This window comes from Dipteris shenzhenensis, chromosome 29 (genome assembly GCF_047967505.1).
Source record: "Dipteris shenzhenensis isolate YYH24624 ecotype China chromosome 29, Dip_SZ_1.0, whole genome shotgun sequence".
Classification (NCBI taxonomy): Eukaryota; Viridiplantae; Streptophyta; class Polypodiopsida; order Gleicheniales; family Dipteridaceae; genus Dipteris; species Dipteris shenzhenensis.
The window spans coordinates 48,613,716-48,637,393 of NC_141624.1; the positions used below are offsets into that span (position 1 = coordinate 48,613,716).

The 23,678-nt window shown below is 44.6% G+C and overlaps 1 protein-coding gene across 3 annotated transcripts in view; it reads right to left on the reverse strand.

Annotated features, from left to right (window-relative positions):
* SOS4 (pfkB-like carbohydrate kinase family protein) overlaps positions 1-23,678 on the reverse strand; it is a 199,994-nt gene that overhangs the window by 121,600 nt on the left and 54,716 nt on the right. For all 3 annotated transcript variants that reach the window (XM_087400421.1, XM_087400423.1, XM_087400422.1), the window contains exon 6: positions 16,985-17,058. In XM_087400421.1, coding sequence (XP_087256547.1) covers positions 16,985-17,058 — 74 coding nt within the window. The remainder of the gene's footprint in view (positions 1-16,984; positions 17,059-23,678) is intronic.

Consider the following 23,678-nt stretch of genomic DNA (forward strand, 5'->3'; position numbering starts at 1 on the left):
ACTCAATTCCGCATGTATAGATCGTTCTGAAGTTTTGACTATGTTCTATGCATGAAAGTAGAGAAGTGTTCTCGGTTGTGTTCACCTACAACACATTTGGTAATCGTACTACATGTTCGAGCCCAGAAAGATGGAGTACTGCAGCTGAAACGTATCCGGACGTGATACGGCGCCTTTTCTAGACAAGGCCACAAACAGCCGATGATACAAAAAGTCTCCAATACAAAGCAACAAGGGAAGAATCCATGAAGAACTACAGGCAAAGACCAACGAACAAGTGTGCCTCCAAGTAAGCGCGGCAGTAGCAAAAGGAACTCGACAGTCGTAGCCTGTGACTACTGCATCAACAACAAATCATCTACAGAGACATGATAGGAGTTGATAATCAAATTGGTTAACTGGTGAAGCAAACAAGCACGCCCGATGTCAAGAAGACGGCGCTCCAAGCCGACAATGCTTCGACAGGCGTTTTCGACAATCATGGGTACATGACAAAGATGGACCGTGACAAACGACAAAGACACAATATAAGTAACAAGATCGAAGTCTAAGAGGGTCGCCATGGAGTACCCAATGCAACTTGGACAAGCCGAAGAGCTATGATGCTGCTAAGGAGTCTCTAGAGCCGTTCCCTCAAACAACAAAGCAGAGTGTCAGACGGAACAAGTTCCGATTCAACAACAGTCAAGGCCAACAGTCAGAAACTCCAACAAGCTCAAGACAGACTCTTCACTAGCATTTGACTCAAGTCAAGTACATTCTGACGCAATCAATCTTTTTCATGGAGGCACTCCCAGCGAATGTCGGAAGAAACTGAGTTCCCACGGTCACCCAACCGAGTTGGCTCGCTATACTTCACGAGAAATAGAGCATGAGCTGCAGTTGGAAGTCAGCCGGAAACCGATGGTGATAGCATCTTCGAGGATCCTAACTACCTACCAAGTGGAGAAAGTTCAACAACAGATTCACATTTCAACTCAAAAATACAAGAAGCAACAAATGAGCTTGGAGTGTTTAATGTTTCAACACCGGCTGAAACTTTTCTTCGAACCACATTTGGAACGCATCTCCTGTGCTAGGTGAGAACAATAGAGTGACAGGATGACCAGACTGTTCTTCCAGACCACTGGACCACGTTCAGCAGGGACGTAGCTTCAACGACTGTGGGATGCACAGAGGCAGATGCAACTTTGACCGCCAATAAATTCTAGAGATGACAATGGACTTCTATCGGCAGTTTTCAGTCTCAACAGGAGTCCTTCTCGACCCTTGGAGCCCAAGAGGTAGCATGGGCGCCGGTTCCATCAGTAGTCTCGCTGAGCTTGAGCAGACAATCAGAGGCTTCGTTTATAGATCAGGAGCTCTAGAAGGCCCTTAATGCCCATCCTCCCCTAAAGTGCCCAGGGGAGGATGGCCTAACGCTGACTTTCTTTCAATGTTTTTGGGAGCATATTCTCACCCCACTTTGGCTAGCCTGTCAGGAGATCTTTGACTCAAGCTCACTCCCTCAATCCTTGAGTCGAGGCTGGATTTGCTTGATCCTGAAAGGGGGGGATAGATTGGACATCTGCCACCTTCCTAATATAATTCATGACACACAAACAAGTTTTGTTCAGGAACGTAGCATCTTAGAACACATTTTCACATGGATTGCGCCAGGGGGGAGTCGCATCCTCTAGCTATCCTTCTCTTAATTTTTGAGAAGGCTTATGACAAGGTGGAGTGGTCTTTCTTGGAGGGCACTATGCAGAGACTAGGCTTCTCAGAGAGATGGATCAGAGGGGTCTTAGCTCTCTATGCTAGGAGCTCCAATCAGATAATCACTAGTGGCCACATGGGCAAGGCCTTTTCTCTTTCTTGCTCAGTTCAATAGCTCACCCCCTTCCTCTTTCTTTTTGTAGCTGAGGTGTTGGGCTATTTTATGGGCTCTTAGGTAGTAGGCCTGACTAGGTTGTGGCTGGCCGGAGGAGCTGCTGTACTCAAAGTTTACAATCAACATGATCTTGTATGTGGAGGGATCTGCAACGAGCCTTGAGATGGCTAGGGGAGCTTTGGCCATCTATTGTGAGGCCTCCAAGGTTCAAATTAACTCGAGCAAATCTATTGGTTTCTTCACCAGCATAGACAAGGTCCAAAAGGTTCGAGATTGGGAGGTTGCCTTTGGCTTTCGATAGATTTCGTGAGGACTAACACAGTGAGATACCTCCGCTGGCAGGTGGGTATTGATATTTCAGCAGAGCAGCAAATTGCCCTAGTTCTAGGGATTGTTCACCACAAGCTTCTATACTGGAGCTCGGCCAAACTCTCCTTAGCAGAAAGAGCATTGGTAGCCAACCGAGTCCTTCTTGCCACCACGGCCTCGTACATAGCCTCCTACAGGTGCTTTCACCGAGGGTACATGAAGTACTTGGTGAACTTCCTCTGGGCAGGATCGGACAGAAAAAGAAACACTAAAGGCAAAGTTGCATGGCAGACGGTGATCATGTCATAGTCACGATGAGGGTTGGGTATCACTGATCTAGAGGTGCAAAGCAAAACCCTCTTGGACAAGCTTGTGGTTCAAGGTCTCACCCCAAGCGCAGAGCCCTGGAAGTTCCTCCTCCAGCAAGGACTTCTTGGTAGCACCCCTCACACAAGAGGCCCCCCTAATAGGGAAGGGCTCCCCCTTGATGAGGAGTCTTTTTTGATTTGGCAACCCTATCTGGGAGACTCATTCAAGACAATTTGAGAGGCAGCCACTTATGGCACCCACAGGTCTGAAATTCAGAGAAGCATATGCTTGGACAGTGGATGCACATTGGCTAGGCACAGTGGGCATAGGTACCAGGGAACGGGAATGTTTCGAACGCCACATCATACACAACACATCATCATATGACATAAAACTATGCTAGAAAATGAAAGAAACTAACATTTTATAAAATACCCATTTGAACATTTCAAAGAGCAAAAAAATAAAAAATTTGGACATTCCAGGGCCGTTTCGGTTCCAGCTTGCTTCTTGGAACGGCATTCTAAACGTTCTGGATGTCGGAACGCCATTCCTTGGTAACTATGACAATGGGTCAGTGGTCCCAGCGTAAGATCATTTAAGGTCTAGAGGCGGCTCCTTTGTGGTGCAGCAGCCAGAGCACACAAACTTTCTCACTTGAGAGGGGCGTGCAATTGGATGGTATAGATTCACACCAGGATCCCCATATCATGGTGGGGGAGGCTGCGTAGTCCCTGGAGCATCCATTGTTGGTCCAGACAGTTCTCGCGTACAAGGGTTCCTCCAGTGTTAGGTCCATACGCGTGCAGACATTGTTCCGTACTCCATCCATACATCTATACGTACGGTATTCCGTACATCCTTCCGTACGCTTTTTTAAATATTAAAAAGTGTGGTTTTGTTTTGTTGTTGGGGGGGGCGATTTTGTGCCTAGCCAAAACTTAGAAAACACATCTTTTAGCACTATTCTAATATTCTAATCCGTACTCCGTAGACTATTGGCCGCCTTTGGCCTCAAGGATGGTGGTCTCAAGGAGGAGGAGGAGGAGGGCACTAATGTAGATGATGATGAGGATGAGGATGAGCAAGAGAATGGGGATGAGGATGCCGCTTTAGGCTTGAGCCTCATCGGTTGTGAATCGTGATGCATTCAATTTTCAGCTTTATTTCCGGGCTGTGGCAGCCTTTTCTTATATGATGTTTTGCCTTCGATGTTTTGGTGTAGTACCTACTTCCAAGTTTCTACTACCTACTACCTTTGATCATGATGTTTGGTGTAGTATTAATCTATCATTTACACTATGTATCAGAATCCAGATTCCATATGACTCTAGTCTCTGGAGACTCTTTAGACTTTCATGAATCATGACTTTAATATTAATACAAGTTTGAAGTTGAAAGTTTTGTAGCTCTATGTCAATGTAATGTATACAATGTATATTTTTCTAAATGTTTTTGGGTAAAATTAGGGTCACGTATGTTTCAGCCCTAGGGACTGAACCATACTCCAATCATACTTCCATACTCGTATGACGTATGCATATGGTAATGTATGGAAAAAACTATGGGTTCCTCTTAAGATCCAGGAGACCTTGGGGTACAATTGTCACCGTTTCTAAGGGTGGGGCTAGGAGGCCTCTTACAGACTAAGACAGAGAGGGACCACGAGGATGATGTGGCCTTGCATGGTTTGGAGTGCAAGGGATCAGGATAGTGGGCCGCTTGCACAAGGTTTGGCATATTGCCCCAGACACAGTCTTATCAAGACCAGAGGGAGCGGCTTGGCACCTTTGGCTTTGGGAGGAACGGCCTCTCAAGGATTTACAGTGGGACCCGGGATAGTGGTTTTGGCCAGCTCGGGTAGGACACTGAGGTGCCTTTTTTCTCTTATACAACTCACATTTGACACTTGGAGGCAGCAGCTTGGATCCCCTCGAGGGAGCGCCACTAGGCTGAGCAAGATGTCCCTGGTCAAATGGTTGAGCAGGGCTTGCAGGTCAGATTTAATCCTCATGGATGCTTTGTTGAGGATATGAAAAATAAAGGTCGCTTGATAGCAAAAGGGAAGAAGAAGGGCAAGATTTTACATTGGATGCGGACATGCCTGAATTGAGTGCAGCAATGTTTGCACATGGGACCGGTGTAGTTGCAGATATTGATATCTGGCGTGAACGCATTGGTCATGTTAATATACGACGACTTAAATTCATGCAGGCCCAAAATATTGTTGTAGGATTGCCTAAGTTCAATGTTGCAGAAATGCATAAGGTATGTGAAGCCTGTTTCGTTTTTGAGCTTCTGGCAGCCCACCATCAGCTCACAGACTGCCCTGGTAGTCAAAAATCTTCAAGGCGATGTGATAGAATAGCCCTAGAGCACTTTCCTAGCATGTGACTTGCCTCTCCCTGTTCTTCTGTGGTCCAAAGAACAGCCCTGAAAGCAAATTTCAACTTTCCTGCTTGCTTTCCAAGCCAGCTAGCCAAACGTGGCTCCCTTCAAGCATTAATTGAAGTTTCTTTTCTCTTCTTTTCTCTAGAAAAAAAAGGGGAAAAAGACCCACAGTGTCAAGAGGAGATCGACCGATAGCACGTATGTGGCACCTAGACGTTTGAGATTAAGAGGAGAGCATCCTAGGACCAAGGAGCATAATGAATGGGCAAGTGGGACAATAGTCCACCCTACTCTATGGCAGCACCTGAAGTAGTGCCTCACCTTTGATGCGTACACAATTGGTAGGACGATGGATAGAGGAGGTAAAGGCATCCACTCAAAAGGCCAAGAGAGAGGGCCTCAAACCAGTGGATGAAGACCCCCTAGAGGAACTCTAGATAGGACAATTCCCTAGGAAGGAGGGCCATCTCCAAGTTTACTACCTTGCCTATTGTTACAAATGGGGAGAGGATGAGTTACTCTAGTATGAGCCCTTGCTAGAGTCCTAGAATAGAAGGTCCAACAAGACCCTCCAGCTACAGCTCCCTATCATTCCAAGGACTCTCCGGATGATCACCTACTTGACTTGCTATCACGACACATGATCACAATTATAAAAAGGTTAGATGAGCATTGGACCATCGACCCTCACCTAGCCAAAGACAAGTATGCAACGTGGTGGCTCTGGCTCTCTAGGAGGGCCAGTGAGAACTAGAGGAGGGATTTTGGCGAGCTTACACATGCCAATCCACATTGTTGTTCAAAACTCGCTCATGTCCTCTAGTAACTTGTGCATGTGTTGCCACTTTCATGGTGAGCTTTGGTTATATGAAGATGCACTCAACATAGACATAGAATCTGCTAGTTTCAACTACTGCAGATACTAACAAAGGTGCCCGAGACCAAGAGATCACAAACTTTTTCTTCACAAGAGCAAGGCCCACATTGACCAGAGTCTGTCGAGCTCAACATCCCAAGCCTATCATTATGGACATATGCCCAATGAGCTCCGGTTCCATCCTAGGCACCCTCATTCCAACATCACGAGATCAAGACTATCTAGTGAATTTTAGACACATTCCAACCAATGGGATCCCAATCGAGCCCACATGGAGGTTAAATTACCCATGGATGACATAGGACCAAAGAAACCCCACCACAGTGTCTATTCCTATTGCCATTGTTTTTAATTTCACTTTCAGTTTCCGCATTAAACTTTGGGAGTGTGTCAATGTAGCACCTATGCCAAAAAGAAACGTTCTCAACAACAAATAGCAGCACACATGTATTCACCTCATATCGTAACATCTCTCTGAGCGTGTACTACTAGCTACATCTAGAAGCACCCATTACCATGCCCATGCCTAGTGGTCAATCACTCATGAAATGCTAATCTGCTTAGGCTAGGACTTACACTCCTAACCTTCCTAACCCGGTAATACCAGCCTCTATGGTCACTCAAAATCCACTAATCTATCATCATTGTCTTGTCCCCCTCCAAGAAACCCCCTCTACGAATAATGTTACATCACACTATTATTGATATTTTTCCTCACCTAAAGAACAACTGACATCCTTAGTGGCAGTATTAGGAAAGCACTTTTTAAGTTTTCTTACAATCTCCCAAGGTAGCATTCTCTTATGAGCCATTTGTCCACTTTACTAAGTGTTCTTGAATAATTGTGTAGCATGTACATCTTTCCTTGACATCAAGAATTCTTTTTGGCTCATGTAGGGCGAGCGATGTCAACTGCATCAGATATAGGCTGGATAGGGATATCATATAAAGAAAGAAAGAAAGAAAAAGGTATTAACGTCTTTGAAAGGCCTCGCGGGCCTATGAGACAAAGTACAAAATCAAAGTGACACATGCCTAAAAGGGCTCACTAAGACCCTTGGTTGAGTACTATACTAGACGAAAATCAAAGATACAAAACATGTAAAATCCAAGTCCAAAACTAGTGCCTAATAGCTAGACTTAGTCTCGGAGTAGGAGTCATGTTGGCCCTCCTTTGAGCCGCAAAAATGTCTCGTATATGTGTCTGTCTAGTTGTCTCATACTGTGGTGGAGGGTGTGGTCTCCAAGCTCTCGGTATCCCATGGGCGATGTCAATAGTCACACCTTTGGTCAAGCGGTCTCCTCCCAATAGAGTTGTAAGGAGCAAGACATCCATTGTGCGTGCTCTGGTCCGTCGATGCATTATGGGTGCTCTAGTGTCTCCTTGGTTGTATCTCTCCTAGTCGTCATCTCATCTCACTCCTGGTCCATACCGCTCTCATGTTGTCGATCTCCTCCTCCTCTATCCTGACATGTCCAAGGCAAACTCAAATGTGTGGAAGTCTATGACGTGTCACTAGGCTCAATCCACCATAGTCCCCTGCTGAGTGGCCCTATCTCACTCTATGATCTGACACAGAAGGGTCTCACTATGACGTTGATGTGAAAAAAAAAGAAACACAAGACTATCCTCAGACAAACACAAAATGACTCAATACTTCATCGCTGACCCCCATACAATCATATCCACTTCTTCAGAATTTAACTCTAGAGGCAAAGTCGTATTTTCAGGACTTCTTCGGGATCAGTACTGTAATATGGTAGCTCTTAAGGTAGAGCCTATGCACCAACTTTCAGAGCGGGTATCCAGAGCACACAAGTGACAAGTCGACCTCCCACATAATCGGACTAGAACACACCCAGACTCTTTGAAAGAGGGGAGAGACTACACAGCCCAAAGCAAACTGAATTTAGAACTGCACTTTTCCCCAAAAAAAATCTCAGAAAGCAGTCAACCTCAAACACTACGAACCCACAGCCCACTGCTCAATGGCCAGCACGACTCCCAAGGCCACAAGCTATTCAAAAGAAGAACTGGCCGATACCATCATCTGAAAAACTGCAGGTATATTCACCGTACAAGCAGCCGTACAATCATACGTACGACAGCAGGTCCATACAACCATTCAGTAATCCGTACAGTCTGCATTAAATGACGACCACCTTCCGTACAGCTCGTAGAAGCCACTTTTGATGACCCGTACGTGCCTGTTCAGCCTGTGATCAAGGCACCATACTACCAGTCCGTACTGATCGACGAAAACACCTCCGTACAATCTCGTACTGCAGCCCGTACAAAAATCCACACTTCAGTCCGTACCACCCGTACGGTTCTTTCCAGTCCTCAACCCACGCACATTACCCGATGCAAGGCTGCCCCTCGTTCTCAAAGCTCCCTTCTCATCACGTAGAAGCCCATATTTTCATAGGCGCTCAGCCCTTCGTCTATGCACACAGCTTTTCGTACAGCTCGTCTGTCCCTCACCGACTCCTCCTCTTCTCCTTTATCTGCAAACTCCCCGACTCCACGTACCATGCTCGCTCATCAACTAGAAGCTTCCCTCTTCTATTACGTAGCCACATGTATGAGCACGATGCCTTCTCAATCTGTCCAGCCACCTCAGCCTAATCTGCCACCTCACTAGTGACATTTCACCACTCTCAAGACATTTCCCCCAAATCACATTAAATGCACATTTTGGACCTTTAGTCACACAATTCCCACACACATTAGCATGCACATTAAAGCTTGCATGCTTCCCCATATACACATATGAAAAGCCCCTTGACATGGGCACCAAAACACATCAAATTCCCGTAACATGCAAAACCACAGTGACTCAGGAAATTTTTTTAAAAAAAAACCCGTCATGACTTGACTTTCATGACGCCTAAAACATTTCACTTGACCACACACTGGATACCCTTGCTCTGGAAGTCTGATACAACCACATTGCATTTCATCATCTCCCTGATAAGTCCCTGCAAAAAGCTTTTAGTCTTTCAAGTTCAAAATAAAAGTGTCTTTTACATGTGCAGCCAGTTACATTGGCTTATTCACACACAACCCGCAATTTAACACTATCATGTGTTCAGTGTCTACCCTCATGCACAATCTATGTGGAGAAAAATATATACAGATTTTATCCTATCAACATCTCATCTCCATCTAGTAGAGACCGACACAAACCTGAACCTGGAAGAGAATCAATCTAGAGAGAGGCCTGAATCCAAGCTGAAAAAGGCTGTGATAGCGCCCTCGAATCTCATAGTAAACAATAAGAAATGCTCCTCCATCTCTGCCTCACCCAATTTGCACAATTTGTAGATCCATTGCTCCCTAGGTGTGCTTGTGGCTCTCCCTGCCTCAATCCTCACCCGATGGGATGAGACTCGCATCTGCCCAATGGCAATCCTAAGGGCATGTGAAACTCGCTTGTCCTCCAAATACTGGGGCCTGATGATCACTCCGTCCTCTAACACTCTCAAGAAGTGGTCGCAATAGAATCCAGTGTTGGTGGGGAATTCCTCGTCCCCTCCCCATGTCCATGATGTATAGAGCTGAAGCCGGTCTAACCGTACAATACGGTTGATCTCATCCCGCGGGTCAAGAAGATCAGGAGGCATGTTGGCTGGCTTTTTCTTGAGTCATATCCTCCTGCATTCGCTTCAGCTGAGTTTTCCACTCTATTTGCATTTCCTCCTTACATTGGTTGAAATCCTTCTGCATAGAGTCTCTTACCTTGTGCATAGTTCCATCTCCTTTGGTTTCTCCGAACCTTTTCTGCGTAGTGACTCAATCTCGGCATCTTGTATCTTGATAATATCCTTAGCTGCTGATATGCATGCTTTGGCATTTGTATAATCCACTTTCTGGATATTTGCCCCAGTAGCACTATATTATGTTAATAATATCCTTAGCTGCTGATATGCATGCCTTGGCATTTGTATCATCCACCCCAGTGGCAGAATATTTTTTTTGTTTCTCCCATGTATTTTCTTATCCGGTGAGTTATCCATCTTCAAGTTTTCAAAATTTGAATCCCCCAATTATACCTATTGTATATGAGAGAACTCTGCTGAAATTGAAGCAAAGATGAAGCTGAAGTAGACCTCCTTGAACTTACATTTTGAGAGAGCTCTAACTTGCAGTAAATTTCTGTTTGGCTGTTTTGATTAGCCTGCTTCACTGCTTTTGTTGTTTGCAGCTGTGGATTGTAACCTTCTTGTACAAATTGACCCCCAAGTCGGTGATGAGCTTTGTAGAGGGCCCTTGAGGCAGTACAGGTGATCCACGTAGAGGCAAGGGACTGAGAAGCAAAGGCAGGGCAGATGGGCAGCGTGGTGGGGTGCTAAGGCTGTGGTAGCGGGCTGCTGAGGGCGTGGCGGGGCTACAAGAGGGGGGTGAAGGCAGCCCCCACAAGTGGAGGTGGTGGCTTACCTTGGCTGTACTCGGTGCGGGGAACAGCCCTACACTGTTGCAGGGAGAGGCGGGCTACCCACGACACCTCAAATAGAGGCGACAGCCTCTGCAAGGCCCCGACAACGGGGAGTGACCACCTCGTTCAGTTTATGGGGGGTACAGCTAAGTTACCGCAGTAGAGACCCCCTCAGAAGGGGTCACGATGAGGCGGGGGGTGGGCTGCGGGTATGAGAGAGAGAGAGAGAGAGAGAGAGAGAGAGAGAGGTCCTGCAGAAGGCCTAATGGGCCTATGAGACAAAGGTATACATCAAGAAAAGAAAACTACTACGTCTCCGAGGAAAGAGAGAGGGCACAAGGCATCTCCTAGAGAGTGCATAAAGCAATTCTCAAAATTATTATTATAGATCATACCTATGTTCTAGTACTATCATAGTGTGACCTTCATTACATCAGTTTAAGACTGAGAGTCTTTGGCTTATATTTGAAATCTCGAATCAATGCTTGTCCTTCACTGTAGACGGCCCATTTTCCTACCTTCCTTGCTTCTTTCACTTTATTGAGTTCAATAGATATTTGCTTCAGCTGAGTCAGAGCGAGTTCTTTAGATATCCAAGCTTCATGCCCTTCAGCTTATGTCTTTGTTTGGGCAGTTTGGGTGTATCCATCTCGGCCTATGCAAGCTGAGTAACCACTATCCTTCTTGTATTAAACCCCGAGAAGGGCTGGGGGTTTTCAGCCCAGCCCAGAGTCCTCCCCTTGACCCCCCCCCCCCCCCCCCCCCCCCCAAGTTGTAGCTACGCTCTTAAGGGGGCTGAAGGCCTGGTGGCGGCCTGCCCTACTGCCATGACGCAACTGCTGCTGTGCGCATTGCTTCTGCCATTGCCCTTTGTGAGCTACTGCTGTTGTGCACTGACCCGCTAGTACGAGGTGCTGTTGTTGTTGTTCAGGCTAGGAACACGGGGGGGGGAGGGGGGGGGGGGGGGGGGGGGGGGGAGAGAGAGGGAGAGAGAGAGAGATTAACGTCCTCGGAAGGCCTCACAGGCAAAGTACAGCAAATGAAAATGAAAACTCATACATGCCACAAGGGCTGAAGCAAAGGGCTCGCTAAGGCCCTTGCTGAGTGCTAAACAAACTATCAAAGACAAAACTCGATAGCTGAAGCCCGGCATTATGGTAGCTCGTCGGTGGGCTGTGAAGATATCCCGAACTTGCGTCTGCCGTGCTGTCACATGCTGTGGCGAGGGCGTGGTCTCCTCGAGCTTTGTATCTAGAGAGCAATATCAAGGGTGCCACCTCATCTAAGACGATCCCCTCCAAGGAGGGCGGAGATGGGTCGAACCACGATTGTATGTGCCTAGGTCGCTCTTCGTGTCCTACGTGGACTCTGCATCCCTTGATCGATCAAACTATGTCGCCCCTCGCTACTGATCCATGCTACTTGCATATCTACTACCTCCTCATCCTTCGCTCCTCTGTCTTGGAGCCGACTCAAATGCATAGAAGTCTATGACATGTCGTTGTGACTGGTCTACCTCAGCGCCCTATGGTGCTGTCAGTGCATGCTATTGTTTGATCTGTCGTAATAGCGTGCCTTTGTGTCGTCTCGGCTCGATCATATAGAGTCCTATACAGGCCTGATCATGGAAGTGGATCAATCGAGAGAGTGGGCCAAAGCCATGTCCCTCTAGAAAGCAACAGTGATAGCGTCCTCGGATCTCATACTAGGCTGGGCAGACATAGAGGAAATGCTCCTTTGTCTCCACTGCCTCCAGTGTGCATAATCTGCAGATCCGCTACTCTCTAGATTTGCCTATAGCTCTCCCTGCCTCAATCCCTAGCTGATGTGATTAGACTCGCATCTGACCAATAGCAATCATCAATGCGTGTGATACTCCTCTATCCTCCAGGTACTAGGGTATGATGATGAGTCCCTCCTTTGACACTCTCAAGAAATGGTCACAATAGAGCTCGACCTTGGTGGGAAACTCCTACTCCCCTCCCCAAGTCTGAGATATATAGAGCTAGAGGAGATCAAACCGTTTGATGCAGTGAATCTCATCGCGAGGGAGCGACTCGCGTAGTGCGTCCATGCTGTACTGGAAAGGGGGCAGCCAGAGTCTAGCTGGATACCGTAGCTAGCAAACCATACGGAGACGCATGCATACCATGTATCAGCCCCACTCTCTGCTAGTCGTATGGAAGACTCAAGTGCCAACAATCTCAAAAGCCTCCGGGGAGGTAGGGCCCAAACTCTATGGAGGTAAGTCGCATTCTAAAAGATGGCACCTGGAGAGTGTCATGGCGAACTCCACCTGTACTATCTGTTGTAGGACTGAGGGCTTACTCTGAATCATCCTAGAACCCATAACTACTTGTAGCCACTGAAATCTCTTCCACTCTATTGCCGAGAGGCCGCTCCCCCAAAAAGGTGCTGCATACATGGCCATCGATCTCACTAGGGTGTCAAAAAGCCAGCTCTTCATCGGCAGGTCTTGAAAGTGAGCCTGAAAGCACTACCTCTCTTGTCATGCCAAGGCTTTCTGTCCTTGTGTGAGTCGTGTACCGGCTGCATGCTTCATACTATGAAGACTACCCCCAAATATGTGTAGGACTGTACTATCTCTACTGGCTCACCCCGGTAACTGAAGCTATATCGGTATAGCACAGCTCATGAGGTGTTGAAGATCATAACCTTGGTCTTCCCAAGGTTGACAGTCAAGTCTCTCTCCCTACAGAACACCTCTAGTGCCTCCAAATGCTTCTGCAGCCCCTCTGGTGAAAGATGATAGCAATATCTATATCATCAAGTCGGCTAGCAGTGATCCCTCACCTCCTAGGTGCTCAATGAAGGATGTGATCTCGTTAATGCAGAGCCCAAAGAGGGTCGGTAAAAGAGGCATCCCTGCTTCACTCTGATGTTGCTCTTAACCCCGTCTAAGATACCTCCCGGACCCGAACTTTCCCTTTGACAGACTCGTATAGACTCATGACCCCCCAAATCAAGACCTTTGGATCTCCATCTCCCGAAGTCCTCATGATCATACAAGCGCGTGGCACAGTGTCAAAGGCCTTCCAAAAATCTACAAAGCAAGCTTAGACTTTTTGGCGCCTCAATTTTGCCTACTCGATGATGGCCCTCCAGGTGAAGATGTGGTCAAGGGTGGAGTGTTGTCATCAGAAACTTGCCTGCCCTAGAGCACGTTACCCATGTGCCTCTATGTGACTTTTGATCTCCCTCTCTAGTATTGACCCATATATCTCGGCCAAAAGGGGAAGAGAGAGAGAGAGAGAGAGAGAGAGAGAAGAGATCAAATGATTGTATTGAAGTATGCTTTAGACCCATCAGGATCTATGGGGCTAGACACCGTTATCACATAGATAATGGCTCTTACATCCAAAATTTCTGGAAAAAAGTTCATACAAAACTTGCTATGCTTCGTGTATGGTATAGCTAACTGATGTGTTAGGTCAAGGACTTGCTACAGTACCCTAAAACTTCCTTTCGTTAGACATCCAGTTACCTAGCTGGCTATTCCAAGAGGGTTTTGAGACTAGTAGCCTTTCTGCTGTATTTTTCCCTGATATGTGTGTATGATTGGCAATGGAGGAGCATGTGTTCTTCATTTCCTACCTCTCCTTTGGGGTAAGATTTAGCAATTCCTTGCATCCCTTAGACTTTTGGGTCTTGTCCATGCACCCCTTTCCACCTTAAATCATAAGATTTGGTCCTTGCTCTATAGACTAGATGCCGTTTAAGTAGTGATATGTCCTCCCCGAGGTACTCTTGCATTTCATATTATCCATTGGAATGATGTCCCATTCGTACCTCCCATTTTCGTTCTCGGGCCTTGCCATAATTTCTGTAGCATTCACCAGATTTCTTATATCTCCCACATCCTCGCGGATATCTGTAGCCTGTATTTCCCATAGTTGCATCCATTCGATGCTTTTTCTTGGCCATCCCATGGTTTTGTGGCCTCCATTTCCTTGCATGGAATCATTTTCACAAGCCTGTTGAGGTAGGCCATGTACTGGGCAACATTGCTTCCCCATTAAGAGGTATCATCTCTGTCTCTACTAGCAGGATAGGATAAGCAGTTTGTACTTTGGTCCCTAACTCCCTGATGAGAAATCAGTTGTTGATTGTCTCTGTATGCCCTTGAGAGTCGGGGTGCCCATGTAGAGCATCCATAGAGAGCCACCGTTTGTACAAGCATAGCACATAGGAATTTTCTCATTTCCTAGCTCCCACTCGGTGCTTCCGCGCATGGACCACCTCAATGATAGCTTTGAGTGTGAAAATGTGCTCCAGTGTAGTATGATCTATCCGGAACCTTGCCTCATAGCTCTGAATCCCTCCCACTCCGCACACCGATTGACCTCAATGTCGAGTGCTAATGCAAAACTCTTGGACATAACATGTCCAATCGAACACCCCCTCTGTACTAAATTTGCCCTGTAATCCTTTCTCTACCATTTGACCAACAGAGACCAAGCTCACATGTAATATCTCAGCCAAGTATAATGTTTGCCCATTTTGCATGTTCAAAGGAATTTTGCGAACATGCTCAATTGTATGGCATGTATCATCTCCTATCTCAACAAAGCCAGGCCTCTTGGCCTGCTGTAAATCAACAAACCACTATCCATGATAGCTCATGTGGTTTGATGCACCTAAGTCCACATATTATACATCTTTAACACTTTCCTTATGCAAAACAGCATTCAACATAAAGAGTGCACAAGAGGTAGGGTACAGCAGCCGTGGAAGGTCTGGTGTTAGCTAATGAGGGACGTCATATAGGATGTGTGTATATGTGCGCCAAATGGTCGGGCTGTGAGGGGAGCCGCTCGAGAAACCTCTATCAGAGGTCCTTGGAGTTACTACTAAACAGAATGTTTGATAATTCCTCATCATTTTGGTGGATGAAGTTCCTCTTCTTCTGACGGACTAGATGATGATGTATTTGTTTGGTTTCTGTCTCAGTCAAAAGGTGACGGTTGGTAATTGAGGGTCGAGTCCTTACATTAAACATCATATCAGCTATTGTAGGGGACAAACCCAATTGATGATGGGCGGGTGGATCTAGTGGTGTGGGGAAAAGACTAGAGAGCAGCATCATGAAGGGAGCAGATTGGCAGGGGAGCTCTATCTCCTAGATAAACAAGCTACAAAAAGACATAATATGAGCAAACTTATAGCAGAAAGTCATTTAAAGTTGGCTAAGATTTTCAAAATGCATCCCATGGCAAACATGTATGCACCTGCCTTTTGTACCTGCGTGGCTATTTACACACATGACAATACATTTAGATGAGTGCATGAAAGCCATTAAAGGTTTGCTGTTAATGTTGAAGAAGAGAACAAGGAGCGCTTATTTGAGGTTACAATCCTCTCTTGGAAATGTAGAATTAAAAAAACGTATATAAGTAGGGGCAAAATTCCCAATTTGTATGACCCTCCACAGAGAAAAATATATTTTCTTCAAAAAATTCAAATAACCAGTGGCCTCGCAAATACCAGGGAATAACACTCAATTGCCCAGAATCCTTGCAGCACCAATCAAAGGTGGGAACACCAAAGTGAACAAGAATTTTAATACAGATATACTGGGACTACTATAGAGAGACAAAACATCCGAGCCATAAGAAAATGCTTACGCTCAGATTTTGAACTATGGGAAGGCAGAACCACTCCCAAGGAAGAAACAAAGGCCGTAGACTTGATATTGCCAGTATTGACTGGAATTCGCATTGGGTGTAAAAAGTGTGATTGCCCATCCACTCCTAGTCAAGGCTCGCTCCCACCTCCATCACAATACTCTTGCCCTACCTTCTCAGCCCAATAGAAGGCTGGTTTCTGCCCCCTTCCTTCAGCCCACGAAGCCCTCCCTGTGGCTGTTGTTTTCTTCTAATTGCAGCTCTCTTTCTCACACATCCCCTCTTGCCAGCTGTAGTTGCTCCTATGATCCACACTGCCCCGTGGATATAGGCTTGTGAGGCATTACTCTAGTATCTTCTACAATCTAGATTTCATAATTAGTTTCTACTTTCAGCTTTCAGTCTTCAGCTGAATCTCTGTGCATATTGTTTAGTTCCTTGTACGCCACTAGTCAACTATGGTAGACTCTACTTGATTGTTGATGGATGACTGATTATTGCATTCTCTGGACTATAGTCACTAGTATAATGTTGCTACTCTCCATCTCTATACCTCTCTATATCTCTCTCCCTCTGCCTCATCCGGAAAAAATCATATCAATTTACAAAGGCGACGCACCAGACATACTTTTAAAAAATTCCTCATAGGTACATGTATTGGCACTCATGTCATGTGTATGGTACCTAACGTATGGCACCTACTTGCTCTATATTGAGTTCCTCCTCAGGTTCAAGCAACCATTATCAATCACTAGCCTTGATGATTGAGGACCCTGCAGGTTGAAACCCCATTACCAGGAGGCCATCCTGAATCTAGCCACTCATTTCTTCAAAAATTAATTATTTCCACTCAAAAATATTAAAAGGGTAAGGTAGACAAACTGTCCTTTTTCCCTCTATTCATTATTCTTTATCCATGCCTAAGTTCAAGTAGCACTTAAAAGAAAGAAATAAAAGACTACATAATATTACACTGTTGCCATTCAAACAAAATGCTCAGAAAAAATACAAACATCTCAATAATGAGAACAAGAAATGGGACAGTTTTAAGTGAAATGCATTTGATTCAGTCCTCAGTTAAACAGAGGGTAATGGACAAAACATGGACGTAAAGAATCTCCATGATTACATCAACACGTACTTTTTCTCTGTAGACAGGAACAAGATCTTCTGGAATGTAAAGTGTGCCTTCATCTCCCATCACTGGATCACAGACTGCCCAGAGGAAATAATTCATTAGCAAAATGGGCATTGCCTGGCACAATTACATACAGCATTAGAATTATACTGAAACTTTTCCACACAAACAATGCCCAGCCCAGTAAGCAGCAATAGAAAGCATAGCCCTTTAAAATGCTAGTTCATAAGCAGATAGTCCTAACAAACTCTTGAAAACCAATGGTAAGAAGGGAGAAGAACAAAGATAGTGGGAGAGAGGAGGTGAGAGGCCTTTATAATGAGAAACAGTACAAGATGCAAAACTGAAAAAAGAAAGGTACCTAGTGTAGTACCAAAGCATAAGATGGCCATTGATTTTCAATCATTTAAGAAACCCGATGCCACTAAATATCAAGCAAAATAAAACAAGTAAATTGCAACAAAAAGTAAAGTATGTGAGGACAGAGAAGATAAAGAAAGGAAAGGCCTTTATTACATCCTTTGAAGAAAGAAAGAAAAGAATGAGGAAATGACAGAAAGAAAACAAAGAAAGAAACAGGACACACATTGAACATGACCTGAGACTAGAAAGAAAGTGGACTTTGAAAGTCCCCACATCGTTTTTGAATCCTGCATTCAATCATTCCACATATATCAAAAGCTGGGCTTCCTAAAGAGTATACTTTATTTTTGTTCTTTTTTCATTCCCCCTTACAGAAAATCCACCCAGACGATATATGGGTGTGTATACAAGCAAGAAATTTATACGATTACTCAATCGATTGAGTGTTATAAACACACTCATCGTTATACAAAGCTCAAAGATCGTATACAGTGGGGATGCATATTTAGCTATATCAGATATCCTTGAGGTAGTGAAATCCCTTATTGTAATAATAGATAGACTAAACATTTTGTGAAGACAGGTCATAAACAGCAATTTCCATCTACAGAGCCTAAATATGCACAGATCTGGGAATTTAACTAGTTTTTAAAAGGTCACTGGACAAAGAGGCCTCGTCAATCCAACATCTAATGTGAACTTGATAAAGTGTAGACTCAAATGGTATTTTAAAAAAAAAGAGATATGTAATAGAGCAGTCATGCACAATAACCCATACATCTCTGTAACTTTACTTTCCAGATTGGTTTCACATATTGCTCAACAATCCAACTTTTTTTTAAGTATTTGTGAGCAAGATTGAGTACTCAACCATGTCATCACTGCACACATGGTTGCATCCACAGGATAAAACAAAAACCCATTGTGTATTAGGACCGCTTTTGCATCTCCTTTAGCGTAATGCCAAGACTACTAAGAGTTTCCTTCTGTGCACTACCAGTGCAAGGCTATATCTATTTGTGGCGATGGCTTCAACATAAAAACATGAGTTGGATCATCTGAGGATTCGAAAATACTTGGAACCACTCTGACGCTCGTAACAAAAGGTTAAAGTCTAGTACGACACGTCCCTTGCCTAATAAGAACCCAGAAAGCAACTGACAGTATGTATGACAGCATAGTTTAAATTGCCACACGCAATGGCTTTCTGCTGTCAGCAGGAAGGAGGGAGAAGATCTGAAATCCACATAAAGATGCACATAGCCAAAGTACTAAATGTTTCCATAATTCAAGAAGGACTCCCAAACAAATATTGATAGGAAAGGGACATCCATGCATCATTGCACCAATGTACAAAACTGACTTCTTTTGATATGGACGGATCATGAGAATACCCCTTGGCTCTAGGGACATATGTGGACCTGATATAACTAGAACATTCCTCCATTCAGGGACCAGGGTGGAAGGCATAGAGGTCATGTCACGTTATCACCAGAATGTAACATTATTTCCCTCTTCAAGAACCAGTGTCCTTGAATATAAACTTTGGTATGCTCTCGACATCTACAAAATGGATTCACAAGTACCTATGATGTGCAGGCCATGCAGCCAGCACCACATCTATTAAATCAAGGAAGTCCAAGCCATGAAACCAGGCTCTAGCACCATGAAACCAGGCTCTAGCACCTTGGCCAATGTTTTCTTTTGCAAGCGCTAGTGTCTCTAGCATCTGGAACATATGGTACTAGGAACTTTTAAGGTATTAGATGTTTCAAACCATGCAATTACACTTTTACTTTTTTTTGCAGACAGAAGAATAAGATTGTCATTTCGCTTGAGGATAATGATGTCCTCAATGTCTGAATAAAAACTTGTATTTCTGTTGTCTTAGCAAATAGGTCAAATTGATTCAATAATCAAACTAAACCTAAGGTCAATATGGTCGACCTTGGTCAAATTCATCTGTATGCTGTTTGAGGAGCTAAGTCCACTGGGCGGCTGAGAATGGATAAGAGGAATTGGGGCAGGAAGAGGGAGAGAGAGGCTACTATGTGGGAAGCACACAAGCTTCCACATGGGCAGCTCACAGAGTTCCTTCTTGCATGATCCACTCCTTAGGGCAGAACTGTCCTGGAAGGGACAGAGATGGTGATGGCTATCCATTGGACCACATATGGGTCCTTTTTAGGGTGGGCAAGGATGCAGTCTACTTGAGGCCCTATTGGAGTGGCACAAGGGGCTCTTGCAGGCCCAGAGAATGGGAAAGAATGGCATAGGTAAGGAGAGTCTTTATAGGCCTCCAAAGGCTGGCATGGTTGGAGGTCCAGGGCAGTCCACAGATTGCCAGGTCAATTTCCAACAAACCCCCCTTTGGAGCTAGGGTGAGTGGCTCCAAAAGACAAACATTATGGTGAGATCCTGAGTGTACATCCCATGCAATCTCAGAGGCTATAGTCTGAGAATGATTCAGAGGTTGACCAAAAAGGCTTAAGAATCAACATGATTAGAGGCTCATGTCTAAGCATGGATGCATGACCCATATCATGGGTCTACGGAAATGCACTACATTTGGTCAGGCCTAATATGGGAAAACCATCAAAACAAAGTACATCCAAAAGAACCCCCCTGTCTCCTAATTGGATACATGGAATGGTGGAGCCTTTAATGAAATAAGGCACATAAAAACACACTCAAATTATCACATCATTTCTGGGGGATACCCAAGGCAGCGTACCTGACACACAAACATGACTCTAGAGTACCCAAGGCAGAGTACCTGACACACACACATGACTCTAGAAAGCCCAATCATCATCTATCTCCTCATGTAGACATAGATCGGAAACAGTTGCATTCTCCACAGGTCCAATAGAGGATCTAGCTTCATCTTCATCTTCCTCAATCTCCTATGCAACCAAGTTTGCATGCTCCTTTGATTATTCTTGAAGCATTGATCCTCGATGTGCCGAGCTTGTTGCAGTAGGTACACTTCAATGGCTTGCCTTTCTTTCTTGATTTGTTCTTTGAGAAGAATGCCTTCTAAAGTTCTTGTGAAGCTCCAGCTTTCTCTGTAATACAACGATCCTCATCAATAAGGATAGCCACCATATCGTGTATTCCATATCACGGTCAACTCGAAATACTACCAATACCTCACTGTATTTTGAGATACGCTCACTCGAAGTACTACCAATGTCTCACTGTATTTTGAGATACCCTCAATACTAGAGAGTAAAACTACCACCTGGTCGTCATCTCCAACTATGGCTTTTAAGGCACTCAGCAGTTGAAGAATAGATCCTAGATTGCTCAGATGTTCACTCAGAGCCTCTCCTTCATCTTCAAATTTAAAAAAATTTGTTTGAGAAAAACTTTGGAATTAATGATCGTATTTCCAAAAATATTTTCAAGCTTAGTCCAAACTTCCCTTCCTGTATTGTCAAGTTCCACATGGTGGATAAGGTTGTCAGTAAGCCCTAGACCAATAATAGCCAAAGCTTTATCATTCTGGTTCTCTTAGTGAAGGATCTTTTTGTCGTCCAACTTCGGCTTTCTTCCTTGCCATTTGTAACATTCCAGATTCCGTCTTGCATGAGAAGAAGCCTGATTTTTGTTCGCCAAGTGCGAAAGTTGGTTCCCGAAAATTTCTCAATTAATGGAGCAAGTTTTACTGCATCCATGATGAGTACAAAGAAAAGAAATGCACTGAATACAATGATAATATCTCAGCCTGTCCAATTGCATGAAGCTGCACAGAAAGAAAGGGGGGGAAATCAGGAAAAAATAGGGTTGCAGTAACAAAGTCGGTCCAACTGGTTGACTAGCACAATTGAAACTTTGCGAAAGAATTCTAAACATGTAGCTGCCATGTGTCATCCAATAGAGAGACTTAGATCGTTAGCCCAAAAAAACATAGTGTCATTGCTGATGCACGGTGTGGTCTTCAAAAGATGTGGCACAAATTTTCAGCAGTAGTGCTTGGACAACCGTAAGTCTTCAGGTTAGCGTAGATCAGGAAGCAGCTTCAAAACTTTTCTCTTGAGTGAACTGGATCCCCAAATAAAAGTGTAGCAGCCCCAAATCTGACATGTCAAAAGTGGTCTGCAATTCAGCTTTAAAATCTGCAATATTATCTTCATTTGACCCTGTGAGCAGTAAGTCATCTACATAAAGAATGATGACTAAAATATCCCCCCTATCCTTCTTGATGTAGAGGGTGCTCTCAGTTGGACTATTGTGCAGCCCCTTGCTGGTCAGAAAGGCATGAATTCTGGCATACCATGCACATGGGGCTTGTTTCAACCCATACAAAGCTTTATTCAGCTTGCATACCTGAAGTGCATTTCCTGAAATTTCAAAGCTTGGAGGTTGTTTGACATAAACCTCTTCCAACAAGTCTCCATTAAGGAAAGCTGTTTTAATTTCCAACTGATGAACATTCCATTCAAAATTTGCAGCCATGGCCATAACTGATCGGATGCGGATGGTTGTCATTCGGGATGTAGGAGCAAAAGTCTCCTCATAGTCTATGCCTTTTTTCTGAGCATATCCTCTTGCAACCAGCCTTGCCTTGTACTGATCAATGGTCCCATCCGGCTTTCTTTTAACTTTGAAAACCCACCGTGTACCTATGGCATGTTTACCTGGTGGCAAATTGACAACTTCCCATGTCTGATTTTTCTGAATGGATTGCAATTCATTGTGCATGGCATTCATCCAATGCACATTATCATGTGCCTCTTCAAATGTCTCAGGCTCCTCCTCATTAAGAAGAGTACCTGCATAAGCTGATTCAACTGAAAGTGCTCCCCCCCATGCCTTATTGCACCCGAGTTCTGCCACGTAATGGAGCATCAATTTTACTCTCCCTGAGAGTTTGTAACAGCCAATTTGGGACTGTTTTTGCTGCATGTATATCTACAATTTCTTGCTGAACAACCTCTTCCACTGCTTGTGGAGGTGGTAAGACATCCTGTGGCTGAATCGGAGCATGTGGAGGTATCTGAAAATTTTGATTTGCATCAGATATATCAGCAGGGGAACCCAAGGCAATGGGTAGTAATCCCTCAAAGACATCAACGGAAGAAGTAGGCAAATCAAATTCAGCTTAGGTGTGAGCTGAATTTGATTTACTGCATCCATGATGAGTACAAAGAAAAGAAATGCACTGAATACAATGATAATATCTCAGCCTGTCCAATTGCATGAAGCTGCACAGAAAGAAAGGGGGGGAAATCAGGAAAAAATAGGGTTGCAGTAACAAAGTCGGTCCAACTGGTTGACTAGCACAATTGAAACTTTGCGAAAGAATTCTAAACATGTAGCTGCCATGTGTCATCCAATAGAGAGACTTAGATCGTTAGCCCAAAAAAACATAGTGTCATTGCTGATGCACGGTGTGGTCTTCAAAAGATGTGGCACAAATTTTCAGCAGTAGTGCTTGGACAACCGTAAGTCTTCAGGTTAGCGTAGATCAGGAAGCAGCTTCAAAACTTTTCTCTTGAGTGAACTGGATCCCCAAATAAAAGTGTAGCAGCCCCAAATCTGACATGTCAAAAGTGGTCTGCAATTCAGCTTTAAAATCTGCAATATTATCTTCATTTGACCCTGTGAGCAGTAAGTCATCTACATAAAGAATGATGACTAAAATATCCCCCCTATCCTTCTTGATGTAGAGGGTGCTCTCAGTTGGACTATTGTGCAGCCCCTTGCTGGTCAGAAAGGCATGAATTCTGGCATACCATGCACGTGGGGCTTGTTTCAGCCCATACAAAGCTTTATTCAGCTTGCATACCTGAAGTGCATTTCCTGAAATTTCAAAGCTTGGAGGTTGTTTGACATAAACCTCTTCCAACAAGTCTCCATTAAGGAAAGCTGTTTTAATTTCCAACTGATGAACATTCCATTCAAAATTTGCAGCCATGGCCATAACTGATCGGATGCGGATGGTTGTCATTCGGGACGTAGGAGCAAAAGTCTCCTCATAGTCTATGCCTTTTTTCTGAGCATATCCTCTTGCAACCAGCCTTGCCTTGTACTGATCAATGGTCCCATCCGGCTTTCTTTTAACTTTGAAAACCCACCGTGTACCTATGGCATGTTTACCTGGTGGCAAATTGACAACTTCCCATGTCTGATTTTTCTGAATGGATTGCAATTCATTGTGCATGGCATTCATCCAATGCACATTATCATGTGCCTCTTCAAATGTCTCAGGCTCCTCCTCATTAAGAAGAGTACCTGCATAAGCTGATTCAACTGAAAGTGCTCCCCCCCATGCCTTATTGCACCCGAGTTCTGCCACGTAATGGAGCATCAATTTTACTCTCCCTGA